This window comes from Homarus americanus, unplaced genomic scaffold (genome assembly GCF_018991925.1).
Source record: "Homarus americanus isolate GMGI-L3 unplaced genomic scaffold, GMGI_Hamer_2.0 scaffold51476, whole genome shotgun sequence".
NCBI classification, from domain to species: Eukaryota; Metazoa; Arthropoda; class Malacostraca; order Decapoda; family Nephropidae; genus Homarus; species Homarus americanus.
This window is the reverse complement of record NW_024736148.1, coordinates 4,212-23,854: the sequence shown is the minus strand read 5'-3', so window position 1 is coordinate 23,854 and position 19,643 is coordinate 4,212. Positions and strand designations below refer to the sequence as shown.

Here is a 19,643-nt window from a genome sequence, read left to right as displayed (position 1 = left end):
TAAAATATACAGGTGCATAATTGGGGAATGGGTCTCTTGATTGACAAATAATATACAAGTAACATAAGTGATACAAATATGATATATAATAACTAGGTGGGGAGGTCATACTATAGGGCATTTCAACATAGTGACAGTGCAAAAAGGTAAGATTGGCTGGGCGTGAATACACTGGTTGATTAAGATGGTTGGGACTGGGCTGTTCTTATAGCGACCAGTACGTGCTCGTGTGGGCTGTGTGTGTGTGTGTGTTTCAGCTGTGCACATATGTTAGTGTATGTATTTTAATTCCGTATGCATGTACACACAGACAAACGTAAACCTTTACACACACATGCACACATTAAAGAACTAATAAGGGAAGCGCGCCATCGTTTGGTAAACAGAACAATTTGTTTATGAAGCTTCAGACTCAAAGAGCTCCGAGATTCAATGTATTGTACATATACCTGTGCAGTACGGTACTACACCAGGTCGGAGTTTACCAACTGTTGTCCGAGATCGTACACGAACATCATTGTGTGCATTATGCAGGTGTACAGTACGTACAGTCGGCCACAAAAGTCCTCCAACCTTCCCGTGCCTTCCTAAACCGAAGCTGTTTCAACCCCTGTGTCATTATACTGCAATCTGTGGTTCAGCTTCCAAACTCCATGGACGTTTGTTGTGAGTCCTTTAACTTTCCTCTCTGTGTCTGTTGTTGACTGTTGAGCTTATGAATGCTATGTATTCTCAGTGCACACTCCATTGCTGACTGGTGTACTGTTAAGCCTTTACAAAACAGTCAAAGCAAACGTATTTGGGGTAAGTTGTGAGCTATTGGAACAATCTGCCAGTGGTGTGACGACGCCGTGCCAATGTAAGCTCATTGAAGACCAGAACTTAACCAACACTGGCGCAAGTACAGATACATCTAGAGCTAGTACATGGCCGGTACTGGCCAATGTGTAACAAAGATGAGACCGACCAAGAGTCTAGCTGACCGATTAGTGGCGAAGAGGATCAAGTAAATTAAAGTAAGGCAAAGAAAGTAATCCTGGATATATACACAGGAGACACTCATACTGTATATAAGAACATAAAAATGGAGGAAACTGCAGCGGACCTATTGGCCCATATACTGGGCAGTCCCATTTACACCCAACCCTTATCGCTTATATATCCATCCAACCTATGTTTGAAGCTATCCAGCGTATTTGAGTTAATGATGATGTTTGGTAACTTGTTCCACTCGTCTACTACTCTATTTACAAAACAATGCTTACCTATTTCGCGCTTAAATCTAAATGTGTCTAATTTATAAACATTGTTACGAGTTCGCTCCTGGTTAGATAGTTTGAGTACATATTATTAAGTAGAACCTAACCTGACGTACAGTACAAATTTTTGAGGCTATTCAAGTTTATCACCGCTACAATCACCTCCTCCTCCACTTAAGGATTAGCGTCAAGGATCACTTAAAACATCTGCTTGAGGGATAATTTGTCTGTGACTCCGACCACTCGAGGATTAGTAGATAATCTTTCGGATAATCACTGATTGGTCCCTAATCCTTAAGCTGAATGATGATGTGTCATTGTCATAGTGTTTTTGTCCTGGAGATCATTTCATTGTTTTGGTGATGATGTGCCCTGGTGTGTCGTAGTGATGGTGTGTCGTAGTGATGGTGTGTCGTAGAGATGGTGAGTCTTAGTGATGGTGTGTCCAGGTGACGGTGTGTCCTGGTGACGGTGTGTCCAGGTGACGGTGTGTCCTGGTAACAGTGTGTCTAGGTGACGGTGTGTCCAGGTGACGGTGTGTGCTGGTGACAGTGTGTCCTGGTAACAGTGTGTCCAGGTGATGGTGTGTCCAGGTGACGGTGTTTCCTGGTAACAGTGTGTCCTGGTGACGGTGTGTCCTGGTGACGGTGTGTCCTGGTAACAGTGTGTCCTGGTGACGGTGTGTCCAGGTGATGGTGTGTCAGGTGACGGTGTGTGCTGGTGACAGTGTGTCCAGGTGATGGTGTGTCCTGGTAACAGTGTGTCAGGTGATGGTGTGTCCAGGTGACGGTGTTTCCTGGTAACAGTGTGTCCTGGTGACGGTGTGTCCTGGTGACGGTGTGTCCTGGTAACAGTGTGTCCAGGTGATGGTGTGTCAGGTGACGGTGTGTCCTGGTAACAGTGTGTCCTGGTGACGGTGTGTGCTGGTGACAGTGTGTCCAGGTGATGGTGTGTCCTGGTGACAGTGTGTCAGGTGACGGTGTGTCCTGGTGATGGTGTGTCCTGGTGACGTGTCCAGGTGATGGTGTGTCAGGTGACGGTGTGTCCTGGTGACGGTGTGTCCAGGTGACGGTGTGTGCTGGTGACAGTGTGTCCTGGTAACAGTGTGTCCAGGTGATGGTGTCCAGGTGACGGTGTTTCCTGGTAACAGTGTGTCCTGGTGACGGTGTGTCCTGGTGACGGTGTGTCCTGGTAACAGTGTGTCCTGGTGACGGTGTCCAGGTGATGGTGTGTCCAGGTGACGGTGTGTGTTGGTGACAGTGTGTCCTGGTGACGGTGTCCAGGTGATGGTGTGTCCAGGTGACGGTGTGTGTTGGTGACAGTGTGTCCTGGTGACGGTGTGTGCTGATGACAGTGTGTCCTGGTGACGGTGTGTCCTGGTGACGGTGTGTCCTGGTGACGGTGTGTCCTGGTGAGTTGTGTCCTGGTGGCGGTGTGTGCTGGTGACAGTGTGTCCTGGTGACGGTGTGTGCTGATGACAGTGTGTGCTGGTGACAATGTGTCCTGGTGACGGTGTGTCCTGGTGACGGTGTGTGCTGGTGACAGTGTGTCCTGGTGACAGTGTATCCTGGTGACGGTGTGTCCAGGTGACGGTGTGTCCTGGTGACGGTGTGTGCTGGTGACAGTGTGTCCTGGTGAAGTTGTGTCCTGGTGGCGGTGTGTGCTGGTGACAGTGTATCCTGGTGACGGTGTGTCCAGATGACGGTGTGTCCTGGTGACGGTGTGTGCTGGTGACAGTGTGTCCTGGTGACAGTGTGTCCAGGTGATGGTGTGTCCAGGTGACGGTGTGTCCTGGTGACGGTGTGTCCTGGTAACAGTGAGTGCTGGTGACAGTGTGTCCAGGTGATGGGTGTGTCCTGGTGACAGTGTGTCCAGGTGACGGTGTGTCCTGGTGATGGTGTGTCCTGGTGACGGTGTGGTGCCAGGTGAGGTGTCGGTGACGGTGTGTCCAGGTGACGGTGTGTGCTGGTGACAGTGTGTCCTGGTGACAGTGTGTCCAGGTGACCGTGTTTCCTGGTAACAGTGTGTCCAGGTGATGGTGTGTCCAGGTGACGGTGTGTCCTGGTAACAGTGTGTCTAGGTGACGGTGTGTCCAGGTGACGGTGTGTGCTGGTGACAGTGTGTCCTGGTAACAGTGTGTCCAGGTGATGGTGTGTCCAGGTGACGGTGTTTCCTGGTAACAGTGTGTCCTGGTGACGGTGTGTCCTGGTGTGTGTCCTGGTAACAGTGTGTCCTGGTGACGGTGTGTCCAGGTGATGGTGTGTCAGGTGACGGTGTGTGCTGATGACAGTGTGTCCTGGTGACGGTGTGTGCTGATGACAGTGTGTCCTGGTGACGGTGTGTCCTGGTGACGGTGTGTCCTGGTGAAGTTGTGTCCTGGTGGCGGTGTGTCGGTGGCGGTGTGTCCTGGTGGCGGTGTGTGCTGGTGACAGTGTGTCCTGGTGACGGTGTGTGCTGATGACAGTGTGTGCTGGTGACAATGTGTCCTGGTGACGGTGTGTCCTGGTGAAGTTGTGTCCTGGTGTGTGTGTGGTGACAGTGTGTCCTGGTGACAGTGTATCCTGGTGAAGGTGTGTCCAGGTGACGGTGTGTCCTGGTGACGGTGTGTCCTGGTGACGGTGTGTGTGACAATGTGTCCTGGTGACGGTGTGTCCTGGTGACGGTGTGTCCTGGTGGCGGTGTGTGCTGGTGACAGTGTGTCTTGGTGACAGTGTATCCTGGTGACGGTGTGTCCAGGTGACGGGTGTGTCCTGGTGACGGTGTGTGCTGGTGACAATGTGTCCTGGTGACGGTGTGTCCTGGTGACGGTGTGTCCTGGTGGCGGTGTGTGCTGGTGACAGTGTGTCCTGGTGACAGTGTATCCTGGTGATGGTGTGTCCTGGTGACAGTGTGTCCAGGTGACGCTGTGTCCTGGTGACGGTGTGTCCTGGTGACGAGGACAACATTGAGGCACAACTTAGTAAAGAGGAGACAATAGCTGCCACCCTCTACACACAATGTTATCCTCGCCCAAATAATATTATTTTAATGGTATAGATCAACACATAACTTTAAACGTTTTTGTTTTTAATAATATTTCTAGTATGAGTTTTAGCTGTGTGTTGTATCGGCCGTTACTTACATTAAAATTTAACTTTTTCTGCTGTAACTGATACTATTGTAAATGTCATACACGAGGGATATTTTTTGGCTTTTATTCAACAAATCTTACTCTATTCTTAACGTGATTTATGGAATAGCGTTTTTAGCGTAAGGGATTTTTTAAAACTATATTTCGGTTTAACGCTGCAGCCATTTGTTGATTCTTGGTCTATCTCTTGTTGAAGGGGAAGTTATGGATGCTGAACCTTTCGCAGTTACCCTAAATTATATTTCCTTATTTGAAATGAAATAAATGAACAATTAACAGACATACAGTCATGCGTTTTGTACCAACTTGGTGCTCAACTCTTATACGCTTTCTTGATCTATCCATAGACTTCCATATGGTTAAGTCAGGTCGGGTTAGGTCAGGTCAGGTTAAGTTTGGTTTGGTATGGTTAGGTCAGGTCGGGTTAGGTTAGATCAGGTCAGGTCAGGTTAAGTTTGGTTAGGTTAGGTTATGTCAGGTTAGGTCAGGTTGGGTTAGGATAGGTCAGGTTTGGTTAGGTTAGGTAAGGTCAGCTTAGGTTATGTGAGGTTAGGTTAGGTTAGGTCAGGTCAGGTTAGGTCAGATCAGGTTAGGCTTACTGTTGCTGGTTCTTGCAATGTATAACTGGTAATCGATTTCAGGCCAAAAGTTTCGAGCAAAATAGAGCCACAGTCACGTTGATGACAAACACATTTATGGGTGTGATGGTGAGAGTGACCTGACCTGTGTGCTGGTTAGAGTATAGACCTGTGATGATGATCTTCGAAGACTCTCCGCCCCCTGGGTCAAATCCTTCCCTCCCCAGTACGTATCATCGCCCCCCAACTTCCCCAGGGAGTGAAGACGTTGGTACTTCATCCCCTACTTCTCCTCCCTTAATACCCCCTCCGCTTGTCTAATACCCCCTCCTTCTCCTCTCACTATTACCTTATCCATGTATTCTCAACATTCGTGAACGAGTTTGCAAGATACACGTGCCTTCCGTGACCTGTAAATGTGACAACTTCTGAACACGTTGGAATGATTTTCCTTTAACGTACCTGGTTGATAATTGACACTATTCGATTAATTATACAACGGGATTAAGGGACTTCATAATTATATCACTTGATCGACTTTAGGTCAACACATGGAAGCGACATCTAGTGTTTTTCTTCGAACTATTGATAAGAGAAGTTACCAGGGACAGTCTTAGCGGAATTTCCAAGATATTGAGTGAGAGTTATATATGTGATCTTATATACTTATTTCGGAATCAAATACAGTACATGCCAACCTTAGGAAAAGACTGTCCAATAGCCTTTATTCCCAAAGGTTACTGTGCCTCACTTTGTCTCTCGTAACTGGATACTTAAGGGCAAATCTTGTTGTCTCACTTAACCAATGATGACAAAAATGGTGACATAATTAAACTGAGAGAGACTGCCTAACTTGTGTATTCTGTCATTACATCCTGACCTTAAGTGGCAGATACAACACATGCTATGGCCTTTAGACGGACAGACCTACCAGGGATAGAGGCACTCCCCCGGGGACGGCCCATCAAAGGTATAAACATCCTGGTCATGATAGCTGTCAGTCCCTCGTCTCCGCCCACCGTCCTATCCTGGTCAGGTAACTTAAGACCTACTTCAGTATCTTTTAAACCAGGCACTAGAACCAAACGTAACCTAACCTAGCACCAACAGCACATCTCCGCCTTCCTCCCACTAACACCCACAGCACACCTCCACCTTCCTCCCACTAACACCCACAGCACACCTCCACCTTCCTCCCACTAACACCCACAGCACACCTCCACCTTCCTCCCACTAACACCCACAGCACACTCCACCTTCCTCCCACTAACACCCACAGCACACCTCCACCTTCCTCCCACTAACACCCACAGCACATCTCCACCTTCCTCCCACTAACACCCACAGCACACCTCCACCTTCCTCCCACTAACACCCACACCTTCCTCCCACTAACACCACAGCACACCTCCACCTTCCTCCCACCTAACACCCACAGCACACCTCCACCTTCCTCCCACTAACACCCACAGCACACCTCCACCTTCCTCCCACTAACACCCACAGCACACCTCCACCTTCCTCCCACTAACACCCACAGCACACCTCCACCTTCCTCCCACTAACACCCACAGCACACCTCCACCTTCCCTCACCCACTAACAACACCACAGCACACCTCCACCTTCCTCCCACCAACACCCACAGCACACCTCCACCTTCCTCCCACCACCCACAGCACCTCCACCTTCCTCCCACTAACACCCACAGCACACCTCCACCTTCCTCCCACTAACACCCACAGCACACCTCCACCTTCCTCCCACTAACACCCACAGCACACCTCCACCTTCCTCCCACTAACACCCACAGCACACCTCCACCTTCCCTCCACTAACACCCTCGGCATACCATTTGAGTCGTGACTGATAAGATGAGATAAACGATGGAGGTAACTATAACTGCTCCCCTGAGGAACACAAGAGAAATTTTTGGCAAATTGCAATGTAAACAAGAGCACGTTCTCACCTGACGCCCCTACCTAACACCTCTACCTCACACTCCCCCTTTCCCCTTGTTCCCCGTAGATGTCGAGGGGGGAGGTTGAGGCGGTGATACGGAAATGTTCAATTAGGTTTTGTGAACATTAGAGTCGGAGCATTAGTCGCCTTGTTATTAACACGCTAATCCAGAGTGACAGCCCTCCCCCCCCCTCCCCCAGCTCCTTCTGGAGGGTCGTGAGGAACACAGAAGAGGACGAGGGGAGGGGGCGGGAGGTGTGAAGGGTGAGGATGGGGAATGATGTACTCGTATTTATTGTAGGAGCAGAAATCTCTTGGTGTGTGTGTGTGTGTGTGTGGAAGAGAGAGAGAGAGAGAGTCTCCGGAAGTCAAAGAGGTGTCATACTACACAAGCTTCAAAGTGCCGTCCCATAGAAGCATGGTTACCCGCTAGGGACCGTGTGGATAACATTAGAACATAAGGAAATAAGGAGTCTGCAATAGGCCGGTTGGCCTGTGCATGGCAGCTCCTGTTGAGAGTTACTACCACTCTCTATCATCCATGAATCTATCTAGCCTCCTTTTAAAACTTTCCGGCGTTCCAGCACTTACTACAAAGTTGCTAAGCTTGTTCCACTCGTCTACCACCCTATTTGTGAACCAGTTTCTTCCTATCTCCCTCCTAAATCTAAACTTACCCAACTTAAATCCGTTGCTACGAGTCCTATCCTGATCGGATATTATAAGAACTTTATCTATATCTCCTTTACTGATTCTTTTCACCCACTTAAATACTTCTATCATATCTTCCCGCACTCTTCGTCTTTCTAGGGAATGCAAGTTTAGTTTCTTTAATCTATCTTGATATGGAAGGTTTCTAAGTCCCGGAAACATTTTCGTCATTCTTCGCTGCACCGACTCCAGTGAATTGATAACTATTCTATAATAAGGGCACCAGAACTGAAAAGCATAATCGAGGTGCGGCCTGACTAGCGCAAGATATAGTTGCAATATGATACCAAGAGACCTTGGTGGATACAACACACTAAGTCTTTGGTACACAAAGACACAACGTGGCCATCACCTTCATTTCTCCAACTGTAAAGTTTGGTACCCGTTTACTGCTGGGTGGACATGGGGTGTGCCCCGTAATCAAACTAGATAGCGTTAGGATAGGAGGCAAATGCTTTATCCAATCAGCCACCGCTCTACTGTAACGTACGGTCATTTGAACACATATTGGCGAACTTGTATCAACTCTTCAAATGGCAGCAATATGAATAAAAATATAAGAGGAAAAAATTGCATTGTTCTTTTTAATGTTGATTATGTCATCCTGTTGATACACATTCAAGAGCGGACGCAGACGTTACTCGGCGAACGTCGTCCACAATCTGGGATATTTCTTGACACAAGATAATTAAGTCCTCACACGTGTAAAATATTTGACAACCACAGCTCAGAGGATTAATATGTGTGTGTGTGTGTGTGTGTGTGTGTGTGTGTGTGTGTGTGTGTGTGTGTGTGTGTACGCTGTTGGTAAATGATTATTATTATTATTATTATTATTATTATTATTATTATTATTATTATAGCATTTAATAATGATTTTATCTGGCGTGAAACACTAAACATCCAGAGCTCAATAAGAAGTAAATCAAGAGCGAACCATAAGATGGTCAAGGCGAGAACCTAATTACGAGGGTCAAGTGTGATGGTACCAGCTGGTAGACAACTCATTTGTAAATCATTAGGAGCTTGACCTCACCTGATACTCTAGTTAATATGTATCATTCCTTCCTGGGGGACGCACCTGAGGCTGGGGGACACACCTGAGACTGGGGACACACCTGAGGCTGGGGACACACCTGAGACTGGGGGACACACCTGAGGCTGGGGACACACCTGAGGCTGGAGGACACACCTGAGACTGGGGGACACACCTGAGGCTGGGGACACACCTGAGACTGGGGGACCACCTGAGACTGGGGACACACCTGAGGCTGGGGGACACACCTGAGACTGGGGACGCACCTGAGGCTGGGGGACACACCTGAGACTGGGGACACACCTGAGGCTGGGGGACACACCTGAGACTGGGGACGCACCTGAGGCTGGGGACACACCTGAGACTGGGGGACACACCTGGGGCTGGGGGGGACACACCTGAGACTGGGGGACACACCTGAGACTGGGGACACACCTGAGACTGGGGGACGCACCTGAGGCTGGGGGACACACCTGAGACTGGGGGACACACCTGAGGCTGGGGACGCACCTGGGCTGGGGGACACACCTGAGACTGGGGGACGCACCTGGGCTGGGGACACCTGAGACTGGGGGACGCACCTGAGGCTGGGGGACACACCTGAGACTGGGGACACACCTGAGACTGGGGGACGCACCTGAGGCTGGGGGACACACCTGAGACTGGGGGACGCACCTGAGGCTGGGGACACACCTGAGACTGGGGACGCACCTGAGGCTGGGGGACACACCTGGGCTGGGGGGGGACACACCTGAGGCTGGGGGACACACCTGAGGCTGGGGACACACCTGAGGCTGGGGACACACCTGAGGCTGGGGACACACCTGAGGCTGGGGACACACCTGAGGCTGGGGGACACACCCTGGGGACACACCTGAGACTGGGGGACGCACCTGAGGCTGGGGACACACCTGAGACTGGGGGACGCACCTGAGGCTGGGGGACACACCTGAGACTGGGGGACACACCTGAGGCTGGGGGACACACCTGAGACTGGGGGACACACCTGAGGCTGGGGGACACACCTGAGGCTGGGGACACACCTGAGGCTGGGGGACACACCTGAGGCTGGGGACACACCTGAGGCTACACCTGAGGCTGGAGGAACACACCTGAGACTGGGGGACACACCTGAGGCTGGGGACACACCTGAGGCTGGAGGACACACCTGAGACTGGGGACACACCTGAGGCTGGAGGAACACACCTGAGACTGGGGACACACCTGAGGCTGGGGGACACACCTGAGGCTGGAGGACACCTGAGACTGGGGGACACACCTGAGGCTGGAGGACACACCTGAGACTGGGGACACACCTGAGGCTGGAGGAACACACCTGAGACTGGGGGACACACCCTGGGGACACAAGGAGGACACACCTGAGACTGGGGACACACCTGAGGCTGGGGGACACACCTGAGGACACACCTGGACTGGGGGAGGCTGAGGACACACCTGAGACTGGGGACACACCTGAGGCTGGGGGACACACCCTGGGGACACACCTGAGGCTGGAGGAACACACCTGAGACTGGGACACACCTGGAGGCTGGGGGACACACCTGAGGCTGGAGGACACACCTGAGACTGGGGACACACCTGAGGCTGAGGAACACACCTGAGACTGGGGACACACCTGAGGCTGGGGGACACACCTGAGGCTGGAGGACACACCTGAGACTGGGGGACACACATGAGGCTGGAGGACACACCCTGACACCTGGACTGGACACACCTGAGGCTGGGACACACACCCGAGGCTTAACTTACTAAAGCAAATTCTACACACAGACAGAAAGGTGGACGAGGGGGAGGAGGAGAAAGTGGAAGAGGGGGAGGAGGAGAAAGTGGAAGAGGAGTTAGGTGAAGGAGGAAAAAGTTCGAGAGGAGGAGTGTGGAGTAGGATAAGGATGTAGGGGGATAAAGATCAAAGATGGGAGGAGGGAGAAGAGGAGGTGGTGGGCAGGAGTATGTGAGTTGGTGTCGGGAGGCGGGGAGGGGAGGGGGTGTGGCTAGAGTGGAGAAGGACGGGGGTGTTGGTAGAGTGGAGAAGGATTGGGGGGGGGTAGTGAGGAGGACTGGGACGGATGGGGAGGAGGGAGGGGGGGGTCGCAGGTAGCCGAGCAGATCAAAGGAGCCGCCGTCACCCGCGCCACACCTCATCCCCCCTCTCCCCCTTGCACCTGACTACCACCTCCTCCCCTCTCCACACTCCTCCTCCTGCACCTTGGCGGGCGGGCCACCCACCTTACAGCCTCGCATGATACTCGCCACAATTTTACAACGTTTTCGATTAAATTATAACTTACCAACCTCAAATTTTGCCGCCCAACAACAGCCGCTGCCTCACCTCCCTCTCTTCTCAAGTTACTGTATCGTCGCGGTTTTTCGATGGCTCCTTCCATACGCAGGCACAGGCTTATATATCTACACTATATACCCAACGCACCCAGGCCCGTTTGTCTTTCATATGCGAGTATACCCTTCCGCATATCCCTCATATATGTATCTATTGTAGGTACATCCATCATATAGATCCCTATATATCTCCTATAGGCACGATTATCTCCCTTAAAGGCATATATCCTTCGTTTAGGCACATATATCCTTCGTATAGGCACATACTGTAAATAGCTGCCAGCCATGCGCGCATATATTCCCCCTTTGAGTCTTTATCCTTCGTGCAGGAGCCGATATCCTTTCTACATACACAATTATCCCTTTGAATCTCCTATATCCCTCGTATAGGCACGTATATCTTAAGTAGAGATTTCGTAGATTCCTCCTATAGACGCATATATCCCACATTATGAGTGAATATTTAATGTGGACAAATGTAAAGTACTTAGTCGAGATGTAAACAGAGAAGCCAGATATCAGATGAACAACGTTGATATAGAGAAATCCGACTGTGAGAAAGATTTAGGAGTAATGATAAGTAGGAATCTTAAACCAAGACAGCAATGTGTATTTGCTCGAAACAAGGCTAACAAAGTAATTGGATTCATACAAAGGAGTGTTAGTTACAAAACTAGCGAGGTTATATTGCGCTTGTGAGACCTCGCTTGGATTATGCAGTTCAGTTCTGGTCACCGTACTACAGAAAGGATATATAATCCTAGAAAGCATTCAAAGGAGGATGGCAAGACTAATCCCGGGCATTAGGAACCTTGAGTAAAAAGACAGATTGAAGCATTCTGAATTTGCACTCCCTCGAGAGACGTAGAGTGAGGGTTATATGATCGAGGTGTATAAATGGAAGTCAGGGTTAAACAAAGGTGATATAACAAAGGTACTTAAACTATCCAAACAGGAGCGAGCTCGTAGCAATGGTATTAAATTAGACAAACTTAGATTTAGGTGCATGATAGGTAAACATTGGTTTGGAAATAGAGTAGTGGATAAGTGGAACAAGTTACCAAACATCATCGTTAACTTGAATAAGCTGGGTAGCTTGAAATATAAATTGGATGGATATATGAGCGATAGGAGTTGGGTGTTGCCTAGTATGGCCACTTTCCTCCAGTGTTCCTCACACAGCCATGCTTATTTCTCAAATAGGTTCGTATATCCAAAATGCAGAAGCTTATAATTATACTGAAACTCGCTCCTTTTACCTTTCATATACACCTGTAAATTCGACACAGATAAACATAGCTCATGTAAAGTCGTATATCCCTCATAGAGATGCATATTTCCCTCATTGAATCGACTGTATTCCTCATAAGCGTTTATATCCCACATACAGGTACACACATCCAAGCACATGCACTACTCATATAGCGTCACTATCCGTATTCTAAGCGATCATCAGAGTTGAGTGTTTTTATTACATAGACGCCATATCTCTTATTTTGGCGTCTAAATCCGTTATAAGCCTATATCCTTATTATTTATGACATCTTATTAATTGCACCTGTACCCCTATTATTGGAGTCAATATCCCTATTAATTGCGGCTATATCACTATTAATTATGACATTCCTTTTAATTGCATCTGTACCCCTATTATTGAAGTCAATATCCCTATTAATTACGCCATTATCCCTATTAATTGCACCTACATTCCTATTCTTTGCGCCAATATCCCTATTAGTTACTCCTATGTCCCTATCATTTGCGCCAATATCCCTATTATTTGCGCCTATATTCCTACATTTGCGTCTATATTCCTACATTTGCGCCGATATCCCTTTTAGTTGCGCCTATATCCTTATTATTTGCGCCAATATTCCTCTAAATTGCGCCTATATTCCTACATTTGTGCCAATATCCCTATTACTTGAGCCTATATCCTTATTATTTGCGCCAGTATCCCTATTAGTTGCGCCTATATCCCCATCATACATATTTTATATCGACGTGGGACGTGTACAATATTTCACGTAGGTACATTTGTGTTGCGTGTGCAGAAACGTTTATTGTTCACATAGGCGAAAATCCCTCGAATTTGGTGTTTTTTGTGTGAGTAAAGAAGATGGTGGTGTGGCAGCGGTTCTCGACTTGTTGAGTGATGACGTGCAGTAAGTATATCACCCATGCTTATATCAGTCCACAGCTGCACGATGGCTCAATCCATACCATCACCATCATTATCTTCATTATCATTCATTAGCCTGTATGATCCACTAGAGCAGTGGTTCTTAACCTTTTTACTACCACGCCCCCTCTAGGAATTGGTCCTTCCCTACACGCCCCCCCTTGCATCTATGAATAAAATTCCCTCCCAGATTTTAAAGAAAAATGAAAAATATTGTGTTTTTAGTCTTTTTATTGAGTATAAATTAGTGAGATACGTGACACTGCTTCTTAGCTACTAGATCTTGAATGCGTGGTTGAATGCCAGAGAGTGCACAACGTAAATTCCCTTCAACGTTTAGCCTGTTTCTGTACTTGGTCTTGACAGCAACGAGCGTGGAAAATGCAGCTTCACAAAGATACGTGGATCCGAACATAGTAGTTAGAATCCGAAGAGCCTGATGTGAGATCAGAGGGTAAACAGGAAGGTACTTGACCCAGAACGTCTCAAGATCCAGTTCTTTGAGGTCTTCCTTAGCTGTGGAGTTGAACTTCAACTCAAGAAACTCCTCTTGCACTTCATCCGAAACATCAGCTACTTCACGTTGAAATGGGTTCCTCGTGAATTTACAGGCTTCACGCTTCTCAACTATCTCTGGGAAGTATCTGATGAATTCTGTTTTCAAGTCAGTTAGATGAGTGATTATTTGTTTCTTTAACTCAGAATCAAGGTAACCGTGAACGAGAGCAGAATCCAAGTTACTAAAACTGGCTGTATTTCCCTGGTGGATTCGACACTTCCAGAGGTCGAGTTTGGCCATGAAGGTTCGAATGGTGTCGTGGTGCATGATGATGTTGATGTTTTCCCCTTGTAGTTTAAGGTTGAGAGCATTCAACGCTTCGAAGATGTCCACCAGGTAAGCTAGAGATAGCTGAAAGCCTTCAGACTGGAACTTGTCATGGAGATCTGCCTTCTGCTTCGAATCAAGAAATATTGCTACTTCTTCTTGCAGTTCATAAAGCCGTCCAAGCATGTTCCCCTTTGATAGCCATCGTACGTTCGTGTGAAAAAGCAAGGTTTCATGTTCAGATTCCATATCCTTACACAGCAGTTTGAAGAGACGACTGTTTAAGGCTCCAGCTTTGATAAAGTCGACTACCTTGACAGCCACGTTCAGGACATCCCTCATTTCAGCAGGTAAAGTTCTAGATACTAAGGATTCCCGATGAAGTATGCAGTGTGTACCTACAACAGACGGATTTTTTTCTTTCACCATTGTAATGAATCCAGACTGCAGACTAAGCATGGCTGGAGCTCCATCAGTGCACACCCCTACCAGCGAGTCCCACGAAAGTTGGTTTTCCTGAAAGAAGTTTGATACATCATGAAAAATAGTTGCTTCTGTTGTACAACTTTCCATGGGGTGACAGAACAGCATTTCCTCTTTTACACTGTTGCCTGACACGAAACGAGCATACATCAGTAGCTGAGAACACTGAGCGATGTCAGTTGTTTCGTCACACTGGATGGGAAAAACAGGAGAATCTCGTACTCGGTCGAGAATTTGATCTTTGATGTCTTGAGACAATTCATCGATCCTTCCCTTGACTATATCGTTTGATAGTGAAATTTGGGAAAGCTTGTTTGCACTATCTTTTCCCAGAACGAGTTCTGCTGCACGGAGTATGCTTGGTTTTATGAGAAACTCTCCGATGTTATGGCTCTTCTTGCTCTTTGCAATCAACATGGCGATCTCATAGGAAGCCTCAACAACCTTTGAAGTTTGTTGCCGAAATGGCCCACTGCCGTCCAACTTAACTTGCTTCAAAGAGTGTCTTTTTGTTTCAAAGAATGCCTTGGGCTTGTCAGCTAGAGCAGGATGTGTTGTCCTCAAGTGGCGTTCCAAGCGTGTGGGCCGCATTCCATCATTGCTCAGAGTCTTGTAACATATCACACACTGGGGGACCTCTGTGTCACCCTTTTAGAGAGACACGAATCCAAATCGAATATATTCGTCAAGATATTTCCGCTTCTTTGCACTCATTGCGAATTATTTGATGTGCAGTGGACAACACAAATGTGTGAACAAAACATAAGGCACGTGTAAGGTAAGATAAACATCACCACGTGCTCCTGAACACCACATCATCATGATAATCACAACCACATGATCAATAACAAACATATGATCGTAAAGTTCGTAAACACTACAAGTGACTACAATCATACGTGATCATAAACACCACCATATCATTAACAAACACTACATGATCATAAACACCACATGATTATTAACAAACATCAACGATCACAACATGATCATAAGCACCACTACATGATCATAAACACCACCATATCATTAACAAACACCACATGATCATAAACACCACATGATTATTAACAAACATCAACGATCACAACATGATCATAAGCACCAGTACATGATCATAAACACCACCATATCATTAACAAACACCACATGATCATAAACACCACATGATTATTAACAAACATCAATGATCACAACATGATCATAAGCACCACTACATGATCATAAACACCACCATATCATTAACAAACACCACATGATCATAAACACCACATGATTATTAACAAACATCAACGATCACAACATGATCATAAGCACCAGTACATGATCATAAACACCACCATATCATTAACAAACACCACATGATCATAAACACCACATGATTATTAACAAACATCAATGATCACAACATGATCATAAGCACCACTACATGATCATAAACACCACCATATCATTAACAAACACCACATGATCATAAACACCACATGATTATTAACAAGCATCAATGATCACAACATGATCATAAGCACCACTACATGATCATAAACACCACATGATTATTAACAAACACCACATGATCATAAACACCACCATATCATTAACAAACACCACATGATCATAAACACCACATGATTATTAACAAGCATCAACGATCACAACATGATCATAAGCACCACTACATGATCATCAACACCACCACATAATTATTAAGTAAATATTAACAAACACCACAACATTATAGTAAACACATCATGATCATAAACACATGATTATTAAGAAACAAATCAATATCATCACAAATACAACTTTATCATAACCACCTGTTACCACCACATGATTTTAAGCACCACCAACTTCTGATAAAAATACAAACGGAATTCAAAACTTGCGAATAACAAACAGAGCAACACATGCGTGTTCACTATTCACCAATAAACTTATGGCTGCTTACTATTTTTAGGTAAATATAACAACTGGGACAAAACATACCTCAACAGTTTTAACTGAATAAATGTGAGAGAAGAGGAATTATTGCCACGGACGTGTGCAGAAGACTGGGAGAGAACGGGGCTCACCAGTCACCAACGAGCAGTATACAGGTCCAGGACGAGTTAACCCCCCCCCCCCATGGGTTTCGAGGGATAGGGAGGGGGTCAATAAGTACAGAAAATGGTAAGCCCTAAGTAAAAAAAGTAGCCTATAGAAAACTAAAGTTATAAGGCGATGCTTTTGCATTTTTTCATAAACTTCTCAATATTAGCCCACGCTCTTGTTAAGAAAATAAAAACTATAATTATAATTAGAGAAATTCTTACTTTTTCCCGAGGGCTTGCGCCCCGCCCCCCCCTGGAAATTACTGGCGCCCCCCCCAGGTTAAGAACCACTGCACTAGAGGATCAATTTCCTACTTCATCATCATTATCATCGACCTGTACGAATCCATGGTTGGAATGAAGCCCTCCTCTGTGTGCTCATAACATTTATAACTCCCTGCTTGTTGACCGCCTCCAAGTGTTCCCTGAAGAATGCAGTGATGGGTAGGGAAACACCAGGTAACACTGAAGTCCATTTATTCGGATAGGAGAAATACAAGTGGTGACTTGCGTGTGCCATGCACAGCCCACAGAGTCAGACTGAGACTGCCTTGCCATATGGCAGCCTCGGGGCAATGGTGCCACATAACACGTGCAGTGTTGCCACGTAATTATATACATAGATGCTACTCGGCACAGTAGCTTATTTACAAGGTTGCTACTTGGCACAGTAGCATAGATACACAACCTACAGTAACGTCGACCAAAATGAGTCTATATACATAGTCCAACAGACACGTATGTCAACACATGACAAACTGTATTTTCCCTGGTACTAATAGGTAAGGTAAACTCGGGTAATTTATCAGAGTCCAGGTAACGATGGCAATTAAGAGATAAAAATATGTTAGTAAATAAATGAAGGATGGTCAGAAGCAAGAAAAACGCAAACACATATGAATATCTGGATGGTAAAATATGAACGCATTCCAGGCCGAAAAAGCCGTTAAGTCTTGAATACTTTCGAGTTTGACAGGAACTGTTCAGGAGATTAATGACTTTCTTAAATAGACAACTGACACTAACTAAACTATAAAAATCGGATTCCCTGAGGTTTGGGCGACAAAATAATATAACTTCTGTTGCGATCGGAAATTCAGGATACTCCCACGAACGACATAAAATGTGCCACTCTAGCTGGCAAACTCGACACTCACTTACTTGACAAGGTTTGCTAACAATGAAGCTTTCAACACCACTCACAATGGATCATGAATGTTCCAACTGTAAACAGACATATATCTAGGTTGCCTCACCAATTACAACCACAGTTGCAATTTCAAATTATGTCATTACTAAGGAATAATGAAGTCTCGGGTACATTCAAGATTGAGAGAAAGCGGAGAACTCAGGCGTCCTGAAGCGATGAGAAAACGGACTCTTCAGATGGGGAACTTCAATAAGAAAGCATAGCTACATGTTTTGTGGGCTATTGCGCGTAATATGAATCGTCTGATTTTACGTTAACTGATGTGTATGACCGTGGTCATTACACAGCTGACGGAGGAAACATGACGGATTTTACTCGTAGCAACGGATTTAAGTTGGATAAGTTTAGGTTTAGGAGGGAGATAGGAAGGAACTGGTTCACAAATAGGGTGGTTTGGAACAAGCTTAGCAACTTTGTTATAAGTGATGGAACCTGGAGGGTTTTAAAAGGAGGCTAGATAGATTCATGAATGATAGAGAGTGGTAGTAACTCTCGACATGAGCTGCCATGCACAGGCCAACCGGCCAATTGCAGACTCCTTATGTTCTTATGCTCTTGGCGGTGGGTTATGTGTATACCTTCGTCAGCCAGTGCCCTACCAACTGAGTATTTCACCCCTGCTCTGTGTGTGTGAAGACGTGTATAGAGTGTATGAGTTACTCTACCCTTACACACACTCTAGAGAGTGTTGTGACGGCACCGAGTGTGAGCTCTTTCAAGACAAGACTTGACCAACACTGGAGCGGGTTCAGGTACATTCAGGAACCTGTGCATGCCCAGTATTTGCCAACAGTGCGTGACAGAGACGTGACCTATCGCCCGGGCGGCTAACAAGCCGATCAGTGGAGAAGAGGATAAAAGAGAAAAAAAAAGAGAAAAACTGTCTCGTTACCAACACTGAATTCCTGACATGAACCCTTAACATTATTACTAGTTAACCGTAATAAAAAAACACGCAATTAACATCAGTACAAGATGACGTCATGTAAAATCCGCTAATTAGAACGCAGGATGGCAGTGACGTGCTTCCCTTTTTATGTAATTCTTGACGCCGGTGATCTATAGCCATAACGCCGTCACCGTTTAATTAATTAGCATCGAATACACTTGCAAAGTTGTGATAATTACAGAAAAAATGTGTCCTCAAAAAACAAGTCAAAATAAAACTGCGTATCATCAGTCATTAGTGTTTTGTGTGTGTGTGTGTGTGTGTGTGTGTGTGATCTACTTATACGTATTTATTAAGATGATGATAAATGAACGTGGAGGAGGTGGTGTGTGGACTGCCTCTCCTCCCTCCACCTATCTTGACTTTCGCGTTTATGATCATTTTCGTGTTTTATTTATTGATTTTATTTTATTTATTTGTTTTCGTCTTCGTTAAAATCTACTACAAAGTAATTTAAATCTCGCATAGTAACGGTAATATATGAGTGATAAGATAATTATTGAATTGTTGTTTAAGTACCGTAAAGAGTCGTTCAGTGCTTGTTTGATAGTTCGCTTGTTTGTTTCTTTATTACTTCCAATAAAGCTCACCAAAAGGTTTTATTTTAGAGTAATAAGATAAATTAGAATATAATTGATATACGTCATTATTCTAACATCAACAACGATTTATACGATAGAGAATTAAAAATAAATAAATTTTGGCGATATGGCAACATGTATGGGCAGCTTGACAGCCACAACATTACTCACTGTTCGTGTCCGGTACATGGTCAAGGTCGACGTACATTATTCCTTCATTTTTGATAATTTCCTTAAAAACTTGATACTCTTTCGGTGTTATATACTGATATAAGTGGAAGTGTTC

General features: G+C 46.1%; 1 protein-coding gene across 1 annotated transcript; it reads right to left on the bottom strand.

Annotated features, from left to right (window-relative positions):
- Positions 1-1,689: 1,689 nt before the first annotated feature.
- LOC121871969 (mucin-2-like) lies at positions 1,690-15,115 on the bottom strand. Its single transcript, XM_042374590.1, has 5 exons — positions 14,673-15,115; positions 9,900-10,416; positions 8,942-9,410; positions 2,580-4,185; positions 1,690-1,897 (listed from the first exon to the last, which is right to left on the bottom strand). Exons 1-5 carry the CDS (start codon positions 15,113-15,115, stop codon positions 1,690-1,692), a joined length of 3,243 nt encoding a protein of 1,080 aa, XP_042230524.1.
- Positions 15,116-19,643: the final 4,528 nt, after the last annotated feature.

Bases quoted from the DNA above. Each gene is read 5' to 3' on its own strand.
- LOC121871969 (XM_042374590.1), bottom strand. From the start codon at position 15,115: ATGCGGCCCACACGCTTGGAACGCCACTTGAGGACAACACATCCTGCT. The intron at 10,417-14,672 runs GTATGCTCGTTT...TGTGTGTCCCAG, and splicing joins CAGTGTTCTCAGCTACTGAT to CCTCAGGTGTGTCCAGTCCA. The intron at 4,186-8,941 runs GTGCGTCCCCAG...CCTCGTCACCAG, and splicing joins GGTGTGTCCCCCAGCCTCAG to GACACACCGTCACCAGGACA.